The following is an 11858-nucleotide window of genomic DNA, read 5'->3' on the forward strand; positions in this document are numbered from 1 at the left end:
CAAGAGAGATTTGGCCCCAAACCCGGAATAACTAACGTGGCGGTGGCAGCAGGCAGAAGGGAGGCCGGGAGGGAGGCCCAGAGTGGGGCAAGCACAGGGAGGCCGGCCTTCCCGCCGGCAGGATTTATGGAAGTAACGGCTGCTCCACACAGTTCCTCTTAAGAGTAAAAGTGAAAAAGCGCTTGAGTCACCACCATTGAAACAAGGACAGGGCTCCCAGAATACTTCAGGGCCACCACCACCCCTAGGTGGGCAGGGCCGGGGGCACAGGGCAGCTTGCACGGGAGCTGCACCCCCAAACCAGTCTCAGCTCCTAGGAGGATCCGGGTCAGAGCAGCCGGATCCGCTAAAATGGAGCTATTTTAGGCTGGACTCAGGTTGTAAAATTAGTCGAGTCAAGAGGGGAGATGGAGGCCCAGAGACAGAGAGACACGGGGAGAGACAGATGGGCAAGGAGACAGACACACAAAGGGAAAAAGATGGTGAGAAACAGGGATGTAGAGATGGAGAGAGAGACAACAGAGACAGAGAAAGAAAGCGATGAAATGACAGGGAGAGAGAGGCGGAGAGAGACAGAGATGGAGAAATAAAGACAGAGAGATGAGGAGAGAAAGACAGAGAGAAATGGGGTGCGGGCAGATTAGGGAGACTGAGCCAGCCAGCAGAGGGGGGTCCTGCAGGGGCGGTCAGGGTCCCCCCCAGGTCCCCAGCTTGAGACTTTCAGACCATGCTGGGCCTGCACGGGGCTGCAGGGATTAAACTGGGGCTGGAGCGGGGAAGCTTGAAAGGAGGTTGTGGGGGGAGTGGTTTTCAGGGTGGGGGGCACATGGGAGAATAAACAGAGGAGGGGAAGCCCCTGCGTTGCTCCCTCCCCACCCCAGCAGGGAGCGCTCTGGTTCTCTCTGCCTGTTTCTGTCTCCTGTCTCCCGGTCCCTTGCGCCCAGCAACCTGCTTTTTCTGACTTCACGCGAGTCACCTGGCTGATCCTTGCCCTGCTCCAGGGTAAAGCCAGCCCCAGTGAGTGTCCAAGTTCACGAGTGATGCCAGGCCTCTGGTTCTCCCCGCCACCCCCTCTCTGCAACGTGGATAGAGGCCTGTCTCCCAGCGTCCTGATGGGGGAATTCCAGGGCGCAGTGACAACAGGCGGCCTTCCAACCTCCTCGCCTGGAATAGCCTTCCTCTGCCTGTCCCCCCCACAATGGATCTAGGGAGTGCGCAAGAAGGGCAGAGGGGGCAGGGGCACCCAGAGCCACCCAGGCCACCCACCCCCCTAAGGTCTGAGCCGGGGAGGCCTAAGGTCCTGCAGCAACTGGACTAGAACCCTAGCTGTTACTGGGGAACTTCAGGACGACTGGGAGACTGAGACAGGCCAGTGATGATTACTTTTAGGGACCCCCTCCACAAGTTGCTCGGAGAGGGAAATGGAGGCCTAGAGAGGGGCAGGGACTTGCCCAAGGTCATCCAGGAGGTCGTGGGTAGGACAAGACTGAGACCCCCACCCCCAGCACCAGCCTTCACTGTCTCTGTGTGGAGCCAGGAACTCCTCAGCGGGTGCTGGAGGAGGCCAGTGACAAAGATTCTACCGTGAATGGGGGGACCCCTGGCAGAGACTGACAGTCTTTGGGGCCTAAGCTGGCCATCTGTGCTCTCCCAGACAATGCTCCTCAGGACATGCAGGACTGTACTTCACAGTTTGGAGGCCATGCTGCCCCTCTCTCCAGAAACAGCCTGAGCCCCATGTCACCTCAAGGGAAACTGAGGCCAGAATTCCACTGGCCTACAGACACACAAGCACATGGGGTAAGGGTGAAACTGGAAGGTAGAACCAACAGAAGGGTGGGTGTTGTCTGGGAGGGAGCTGGGACGTCTCCGGGTGTGGCCTGAGGAAGGGCAGTCCCTGCACCCCATCTTTGCACCAGGGCTCAGCCTCGGCAGCCTGGGAGCATGGTCAAGGGTGAGAGACTACGGGAGGGGGCAGGGACAGGTGCCGGCGGGCAAGGGCGTGAGCAGCACCGCAGTGCCCGCCAGACCCCGGAGCGCAGGCCTCTCGGCTCCTCCCGGCTGCGGCTCAATAACCCCCAAATCGATGCGGCGAAAACATCGGGATGGTGGTGGGGGCGTGGGGTTGGTGGGGGGAAGCAGGAGACAGAGACGGGAAATCGAGCACCCCTCCCCCTACTGCTGGTACCTCCAAGTTCACGCGCCCCCTCCCCCCTCCACGCACACGTGGGCCAATAATGGGGGAAAAGGCGGCTGGGGCTGGAGTGACGGGGCGCAACCTTGGTGAGGAGAGGGTCCGGGGAACATATCAGGAGTGCTGGAGAGTCCAGGAGCCAGCCAGGACTCCCTCAATTTCTCCTAGGGGCAGGCCCTGGTCCAGGCACGGGGTTCACGAGGAACTTTGGGGGCGCCCCTCAGACCTACCCGAGTGGGTGGGGGAGCTCACGGGGAGCGAACCTGCAGCCCGCGCCCAAACGTCCGGGACTGGGAGAGGTCCTGGTCGTGGGGAAGGGGGCGAACGGCGGAGCAGGAATGGGGTGAGTGTCAGGGGTGAAGGAGGGGGGTCCCGGCCTAGCCCATCCCCCACTGGCCCCTGGCCCGCGTTGGGGGCATCCCGGCCAGGGCCGCCGGAGGACGCGTGCCTTTTTCGTCCCGCCTCCTCCGGCTTCCAAACTCCGAGGCCGGGATGCGGGGAAAGCGGGACCCGGCGCGCGGGCGGCGTGGGCGGGGGGCGTACCTGGGTCAGGCAGAGCGGGGACGAATACATCCCGGGCGCGGCGGGAGGCGCAGGGCCGGCCGGAGCGGGCGCGCTGAACTTACTGAGTCATTTTTCCAACCCCCCCCGCCCCGCGGCCGCGGCCGGCGCGCGCTCCTAGCCGCCTCCTCCCTCGGTCTCCCTCCCTCCTCCCTCCCGCTCTCTCCCTCCCTCTCTCCTGCGTCTCTCACTCCCTCTCTTCTTTTCCTGCCCCCCACCTTCTCTCTCCCTCTCCCCTCCTCCGTCTCAGTGTCTCTGTCTCTCCTCCCTCTGGCAACCTCCTCCCTTCCCCCCAATTTCTCTCCCCTTCCTCCCCCCCAATTTCTCTCTCCTCCCACCCGAACCTCCCACTTTTCAACATCCAACTTTCAAAGAAAAGAGGGAAAAAAAAGAGCGCGAACGAGAAAGGAGAGCCGCTCCCCTCATGCCTCATGAACCCCATTATTGCCATTATTACGAATTTCTAGCCGCTGGGCTCGGGACACCGGATGGGGACCCGCAGCCGTTCTCTCAATGAGACCACAGAGGGTCCCCCAAGACTGCTCGCCCAAGTCAAGTGGGGAGGGGGCGCTAGGCTGTTGCTGGACATTTGGGGGCCGGAGGTAGATTTTTATGACCCCCCCAACCCGCCCGGAGCTGGCCGGGAAGTTGGAGAAACGAGCCAAGGGGGTGGGGGGGGGGTGGAGAATGAAGCAGTGACGTGTGCAGAGGCCGCGCAGAGCGCGGAAAGCCCTTAAAGATGTACGTCCCGGGGTGCATGGCAGGAGAAGGGTCTCCTGCACCCCTTCCTCCCTGGTCCCGGAGAACCAGACTGGGACTGCAGTGCCCGGGCAGAGGGGCTTGGCTACAACTGCACCCCCAATGGCCAAAGGGACCCCAGCTAACCCAGGAGCGTCCAAGACTCTGCTCTTTCTTCGTTCATCATCACCAAAGGGGACCTGGGGAGGGGATGGCTTTGGCCTCTCCCATATGTCTCCTCAGACCCCCAAGAGGAAGATGCCCAGGCAGAACCTCAGGCTGCCCACATAAACCCTTGCAGCCTCTTCCTGGTTGTCCACTGATTCCTATCAACCCCAGTCATGTGCCCATTTCACAGATCTGGAAACTGAGGCACAGTGAATGGCTTGGAGCCAGGCTGTCTGGCCCAGTAGCCCACACTCTTCAAGCTCCATTGTTCTCCCTCGAGAATAATTAAGCACAGACCCACTCTTCCCCCAGTCTAAGCCCCCAGGGTGCCTGATGACCTTGGCCTCAATCCCTGGCCTTAACTCTCCTCCTCCCAGGTTCACTCCCTCAATCCCCACCTCCTGGCTCAGAGGCTGCCTAAGCTCTCCTTCCCACCTTGCAGGGGGGGCGGGGGTGTGTGGACGCTTTCTTCCATCCCTTGGTGTCCTACTCTGTAAAGTGGCCTAGCAGTGCCCACCCTATAGGGTCAGTTTGCATAAGGACAATGTTTCCTAGCAGAGCCTTTACTTCCTATCCAATGTGCCCCAAGACCTTTTTAGAAAGCTTGGCCATTTTCACTAGTTTTTCTGAACATCCGGAGGCCAATGACACCGTTACTAACGTAGGGCAGCTGCCCCATGCCCAGAGTGTGAAAGTGAAGTAGCCAGCAGCCCTGTTATTTCACTCTATTACAGGGGAGAAAACTGAGGCCCACAGAGCAAGGCCACTTGCCCAGCGTGCGGGGCTAGACCAGGAGGGTGCAGGATTCATCCGCAATAGTGTCAGTGGTCCGGAGTGCTCCTCGCTGCCTGCCGCTGACAGTTACTCAGGCAGCACTTAGCACATCATGAGCACTTTGAAAATGTTTTTTAAACCCCCCATTGTGCAGCTGTGGAGGGCATTTCAAACCCCAAGATGAAAGGGGGAGGCAGGTGTCTAGGAACCCAAACATCAATCTAACATAAAGCAATATTTTATCATTTAAGAAAATGCCAGGAACACGCAGATGGCAGAATCCCCAATTCACAGACATTAAAAGTTAAAGTGTATTTCTGAGCATTCTCCTCAGATTGCCCCTCCACCCCCGCCCTTCCTGCAACCTTCAGGTAGCAGCTGAGATTCCTTTCTAAGGTCAAGTCTGGAAAGCACAGACTGCACCTCTTGGAACTCAGTTTCCACATCCGTGAAATGGCAACATTAGGACTCAACTTGGAAGGTTGGAGAGATTGGAGTCCTTGAGGTAATGTGTGTGAGGACTGTGTTAATATCATTTGTTGTAGCACATGGTAGAACTTTCTGCAAGTTCACTAACGGCAATCATATATAAATATCTATATACAGGAGTGGACGAAAGTAGTCTTACAGCTATAATACAATAGTTAATAAATAACACAAGAATAACCTGTGTTTCTTGTACTCACAACTGTAAACCTACTTTTGCCCACCCCACAGTTCAGGTAGGAGAGGCCCCTGCAGTGCACACAGTAGGACCACAGCAGGCCTGCTGGGCTGCAGGGCTGCACCTGAATCTATATCTCCTGCAGCCTGCAGCTTAACTTCTCTGTGTCTCAGCCTCCCCTTCTGTGAAATGGGGTGATCAAAGACAGTTCCTATCCCCTGGGTTGTGGGTAAAATAAATCAGCGAGAGCATGGACAGGGGTTAGAACAGTGCCTGTAATGAGCGGTCTCTTAACAAGACAACTGATGGATTTGGACCTGTGTGTGGAAGGGCCCAGAAAAGGGGTGCATGATTTAGCTCCTGGCATTTTGGCACACAATTTAGCTCATTCATTACAAAATGAAATGCACTCCCCCTAGAATTCACTCTAAGGCTTCTCTGTAACTGTCCCAGATACAGATGCACAGTGGTGTTGACAGCAACTCTGTAACACTAATGCTGACAATTTGGAGCCAGCTACCATGTGTCCATTTGCATGGGGCCAGTTTGACATTATGGCTGTGGGCACAGGCTGGAATACTACGCAGCTCCATAAAAGAACGAGGGGCTTCTGCGTGGAGACATCTCCAAGAGACATGCTGTGGAAAGTGAGGTCTGTATCAGGGTCCTCCTCCCACTGCATGCCAGGAACACCCCCAGTTGTGACAGTCACAAATGTCCCCAGACATTGCCCAGGGTCCCCTGGGGGCAGGACTACCCCTGATTAGAACCCCTGCTGTACACTCAGAAGACTCAAGATTGCACTTGAGATTTTAAAAAAAAAATCATGTATCACTTATGAGATTTAAACCACCCTTTATAAGAATACATGTGTCATTTTTAAGAATATGCGTGTGTCCTTTTCAAGAATGTGTATCTATCCTACCTGCAACTGCTAATAAGACAAAGCTGGATAACAACAGGGCCCCTTGGATGGGAGTCCCACCGGGGTAGGGGTGATGAGGAAGATTCCATTTTTACTTTTGTACTCTCTTTAGATGTTCATGAGTGGCTTGTGTAATTAAATAGTGAACTTTGAAAAAGTGAGTGGCATTCAGAGTAGCTCAGGCAAGGATGACAGGAGCCCGAGTACTGGGAGCCCAAACAGTAGCACCACAGCGGCCCCGCCCAGGGAACCGAGGACACAGCACGGGGCCAGGCCTTGTGAGCGCTTGGTCCTGACCGTGCTGCTCCTCCTTTGCACTTGAGGGAGGGTCCTGTCTGTTTCCATTTTGCAGATGAGAAACTGAGGCTCTAGAAGGGGACGTTTGGATCCTTGGTCATGAGAAGTAAAAGTGGGACATGACACTAGGGCTGGCACAATCACAGGTAAACACACGTACACAGAGACACAACACAGGGTCAGATGCACACAGACACACACAAACATGCCGCACACAGATTTTCACAGACTCAGATACAGAGTCAACATGATACAGAGAGTGACACGAGAGAGATGCACATGAAGACAGCCCACAGACACACCCAGACCCACACACTGACACATAGACCCATACAAGTGTACACACAACCCCAAACACATGTACACTCACCCATAATCACACAGTCATGCCCAAACACAACGACACATGCTTATCAACAGCACACACACCCACAACAGAATCTAGTATTCATACACAGGCACATGTACACACACGCACACAATGAATGACACACAGCACACATCCCTATTCCTCCCTCCTGGCAGTTCCCACCTACCCCCCTCACAGCTGGGGTCCTCGCTCTCCCCGCAGCGTGTCTGTGTGTGCACTTGTGTCTGTGTGTGTCAGTGTAGGTCCATGTCGTTGTGTATGCACCTCTACTTATGTACATGTGTGGCCGTGACCAGGTGCTTCTTGAGGGTGTTTCATGGGTGTATGCGTGTGACTACACCAAGGTATATGCCTGATTGTGTACCCCTGGCCACCTGGAGACAAGTGGGGATGGAGGCAAGTGTGGTATAGGGCAGCCGCGGCCTCCGGGTGACTGCACAGGAGTGTGCGGGGAGGGGCTGCGTCGGGGTGGGGGCAGCTGGTGCAGGCATGGGTGAGGATGAGGTGCAAGGGCCTGAGTGAGGGCAAAGGAGCTGCGGGGAGCAAGTGACCGTGAGCACTGTGTGTGCATGTACCCTGGTGTCAACGTGGAACCCCCTTCCCTTCCCCTTTCCCAAACAGCTCTCCCAAAATGGGATGCAGATTTTAAGTAAAAAGCAGAGACTTGGCCTAGCCTTAGGGCTTTCATATTTGGAAAATTATATAAAGGCCCTGGGGTCGGGGTGGGGGGGCACAGCAGGGATTCCCCTGGAGGGTAGAAAATAACACTTTTGGACCTCCCCGCCCCTTGCCTGGTCCCTGGCAAGTGCTGGGAGGCAGAACTGAAGGGAGGGGCACCAGCCTGGGAGGTGAGGGGTCTCCTTGGCTACCCCCGTGAACCCCGGCCGGCCGGGATAGATCCTGCACTTTGGTAACCAACCCTCCCTCAAAACCTCCTCGGCAACAGAGGTGGGGACCCCTGCCACCGTGCCCCACTCCGGGGCAGCTCCCCACGCCCGCACAGCTCCTGGCAGGAGACATCACTGCCACCGAGTGATAGCGTCCCAGTGCCACCTCGGGCCTAAACCTCAAACGGGGACCACCTGGGTTCACGCCCATGGAGACCTCGAGGCAGGGGAGCAGTGGGGGGATGGGGTTGGGTGAGATGAGGGAACAGGGTTTTGGCAAGGCAAAGGAAATGCCAACTCCCCACCCAGAAGCCCCGTTGCAGGAAAAGAGGAACTGGAGGGGCAAGGGGGAGAGTGTAGACCCATCCCCAAGATAGTCACTCAGCGCCAGTCACCTGCACACAGACACCCAACTGTCCCCTGGGACGCAGCCACATGACACCGTTCCCCACTCACCGACAACCCCCTCACCGTCACACACACACACAGGAACACCCCACATGGTCACCCAGGGACACCACCGTTCCCGGGGGCATACAACGCAGCCCCACAGCTTCACAGCACCACTACGCAGGGACACACGACACAGTCGCCCAGTTACCCAAAGACACACGCACACTGTCCCAGAGCCGCACAATGCTCTTACACACGCAACACAACACACCCAGCCACGTGGATGCGCAGACACATAAAGGAGAGGACCCGACACATCGGAACCCGTGTATCCTCGGACAGGGACGGGACCATCTAGCTGAACAGACCCGAGAATGCATCCCCGGATTCCCGTGCCGACCCATTAGGAAGCTCGGGAGCCCTCAAATTCACCCCTCGCGTGAGGATGCCACCGACACCAGTAGACCAGACACCGGAACCCTCAAGTGCAGGCACCTACGCTCGCCGGCCTGGGGCGCTAGGGGCCGAGACCCGGTGACCCCTCCCGGCTGAGACCTGGCGTGTGCCGTGGCCCGGCTAGGGTCAGCCTGTGGGCGGGGCTCAGACGGCGTACGGGCAGGCGGTGGAGGGGGGGGGCTGCCCTTGCGTGGCGCCAAGCGCCGCCGCCCGCCGGACTCCAAGTTCAAGGCGCCCGGCGGCGACCGTGGCGCGCTCTCCGCCCCTCTCCGCAGCGGCCATTTTCCGCTAGCTGGCGCGCCGCGCTCACCCGGGCCGGGGCACCCCCGGGGGCCACCGCGACCCCCGCCCCGCCCCGCCGGGCGACCCCTCCCCGGCCCCGCTTCCCCGTGGGCTGCGCGCTCCGGGGTCGTGCGCCCGGGGCCTCGTCCTCCCTCCTCCCGCCGCGCCGGACAGGGGGCGGGGGCCCGGCCTGGTAGAGGGGGGCACCCTCTCCCAGGAGCCCCGCCCTCCCCGCCAATTCCGCGGCGCCCACGAGGGGCCCCCCACTTGGGATCCCCCGCTGCGCCCTGCGCGCCAGCTCCGCCCCCAGCCGCGAGGGGGGGCATCGGCGGGCGGGGGTCCTGCGGCGGCGGGAGGAAGGGGGTGTCCCCGCATCGAACCCTTCCTTGGGGCGGCCCCCCCAGACCTGGCAACTTTCGCCCTGAGCCCACGCACCACCCCAAAAACTCCCCGGGCGAAAGCGAAAGTGGGGGCGGCGACGTACCATGGCGCTGCTGCGAGGAGGCGAGGCCGGCGCCGGAGCGAGCGCGCTCGGTCCCCGGCGAGGGGGGGCCGGAGGCGGCGGGAGGAGGCGGCGAGGGAGGGCGCTCGGGGGAGGGAGCGAGCGCGCCAGGGAGGGGGCGCGCCGCGCCCGCCCCCCGGGTCCGTAGGACCCTCCCCTCGGCCCGCCTTCCCCGGCCCCGCGCACCGCCCGCTCCTCAGGCCGCTGGACTCCCGGGCCCCGGCTGCGGTAGCTCCATCCCCCTCCCGGCCCGCTCCAGGGGAGGCCGGGCGAGCGGCCGCAGCAGCGGGTCGTGGGGCCCGGGGCGGGCTCGCAGCGCACTGAGCGGATCCACCTTCTCCGCGGCGCGCGCGCGCTCACACACGCGCACACACACGCAGAGGCTGGGGACACTAGCTGCCCGGGCCTCCTCCGCTCCGACTCGGTCACCACGCACACCGACGCGCGCAGACCGGCACACTAGGCGCTTGCAGCGTGGTACAGACACAGCCTGCGGGTGTCATGCAGACACACGGGGACCCACGCGCACAGCCTATAGGGTGTCTAGGATGCACACCTCTTGCAGGATGCCACCAACACAGATTCATACTGACAGCCTGCGAGAGTCACCGAGACAGACACACGGGAGCCCACATATTCACAGCCTTCGGGGTGTCGCCTAGCCACTCAGAGACTGACTTGGACTCTAAGCCTTCAGAGTGTCACCCCGACACAGAGTGACAATCATATACAAAGACACTCCAGACCTGGGACTGACCCACAACTGATCCTCGGGTCCCCTCCCCTAGGTCATCGCGCCAGGCACTCTGGCCCGTGAGTGCAGGTGTCCCGGATACACACAGCCACAAACACGTACAGCAGGGAGACGGGACAGATGGGGACACAGACAGAGACTCCGAGGAGGCACGACAGACCTGGGGGGCGGGGGTCCCCTGGGGGTCACGCAGGGGCTTCAGGCGGGTCGGGGGACGGGGAGCGCTCGCGGCGGCTCCTTAGGTGGAGGAAGGATCGGGCGCCCCCTCCCCAGGTCAGGGTTAATGGCGAAGTCCCCGCAGCGGGGGAGGGTACGGGCCGAGGAGGGTCAGCGCCCCCGCCCCTGCCGCTTGGGCCGCTGCGGGCTGGGAGGCGGTGCCGCAGCGCCCCCCCCCGCCACCCCCCCGCCAGCGCTCTCCCGCAGTCCTCCCTTCTCAGGCAGCCGCAGAGTAGGCACCGCCCCCTTCCCCCCTCCCTGCTCTGCGTCTGGCGCAGCTGGGGGACGATAAGAGGGGGGCTTTTCCCGGGCCTGGTGGGATAGAGAAGATTCCGTATAGTACTTCTGTCTGGGTTTCCCCCTGCCTGTGACTCGGGTTCCCTCCAGGAATGTAGGGACCCCTGTGGGAAAGTGGTTCCCAGCTCCCCGATGGAGGACACCAGGATTTAGGGTGGGGGCAGGTAGCGCCTCAAGAGAAGAAAATCAGACCCTGGACCACCCTTCTGAAGCCATGGCTCACTCTGAGGGCTTCTGGCAGTTGGTTCTGTGCTTCTGTGTGCGATGCTGCCCGCACGGACAAATGGGGTGAGCACAGTCCCGCCAACAGTAGATGCTCACTTAAGTACCGACTCCGTGTAGCCAGTCTCAACCGTCCAAGGGCATTCACTCTGACACGAGGTTTTTTGTTTCATCTGCACATTCTTACGCCCATTTTTCAGAAGAGAAAAGTAAGACCCAGAGAGAATGAAATTCATTCTCTTTGTGTCAACCAGCTGGCCTTCTTTAGGGTCCTTCTCTGGTGGGAGTGGGACAAGTTCTGGAAGCTGCCTCCCCTTTCCCAAACCTGAAGTCAAAGGAAGCAGGGTGGGTACTCCAGTTCTGGCTCTGGCGAGGGAAGGGTTAAGAGCATAGAGATTCCCCTCTCCTCTCAGTGCACCTCTAAATCTGCCTCAGTTAATCCCCCGCTGGAATCCTCTGTCCCACCCCTGCCTCAGGGAAATAGGTACCTGGGAGGAGAGAAGGGGAGGGGAGCGGAGGGATAAATTAACAGCAGTCAGGCAGGGATTGGGGTCCAAAGCGTGCTAAGCGAGGGCACAGAAGCAGCCGTCCACCCATCATTGTTCCCTCCAGGCCACCACGGGGCCTGCCGGCATAGTGGTAAGCTCTTCACACAAGCCTGCTCATTCACTCCTCACACACCTACGAGGTGGGTGCGGTTACCCCATTCCCATTTCACAAATGAGGAAACAGGCTCAGAAAGGTTTAGACACTTGCTCCAGTTCACCTGTTAAGTGATGATGGTTTGGAAGACACTTTCCTGAGGGTGGCTCTCCTGATTTTAGCTTCTTTTGCGATCCCAAACCATCAAATCCAGCTTCCTAGTTGCTTAACAGTTCTTCCCACCCACATTTTACTGTGAGCAGCAAGAAGGAACCAGGAAATCCCCCCTCTGCTAAATATCCAACTTTATCGCTTACTTACAAGTTCTGCTTTTCATATAACTGTGGGACACAACTCAGCTAAATTTCTGCTCCTCTATACTAAGGATCCCCTTTCCTCCAGATGTGTTGGCCTGCAGTTCTTCCATTCTAGAATATTCCCAAAAGACAGACTGAATAGCAAACATATATTTTAAAAGTTCAGCTTTACAGAGACCAAAGAAATAATAACAAAAAA

At 59.0% G+C, this 11858-nt stretch overlaps 1 protein-coding gene across 4 annotated transcripts in view; it reads right to left on the reverse strand.

Moving 5' to 3' along the window:
* Nucleotides 1-2903, reverse strand: part of NFIC (nuclear factor I C) — a 62605-nt gene extending 59702 nt beyond the window's left edge. For all 4 annotated transcript variants that reach the window (XM_054578073.1, XM_054578077.1, XM_054578074.1 and 1 more), the window contains exon 1: nt 2738-2903. In XM_054578073.1, coding sequence (XP_054434048.1) covers nt 2738-2767 — 30 coding nt within the window. In that variant the 5' untranslated portion in view covers nt 2768-2903. The remainder of the gene's footprint in view (nt 1-2737) is intronic.
* Nucleotides 2904-11858: the final 8955 nt, after the last annotated feature.

The sequence above is a fragment of the Pteronotus mesoamericanus genome, unplaced genomic scaffold (genome assembly GCF_021234165.1).
Source record: "Pteronotus mesoamericanus isolate MK-2021 breed Mesoamerican mustached bat unplaced genomic scaffold, CSHL_Meso_final contig_482, whole genome shotgun sequence".
NCBI lineage: Eukaryota > Metazoa > Chordata > Mammalia > Chiroptera > Mormoopidae > Pteronotus > Pteronotus mesoamericanus.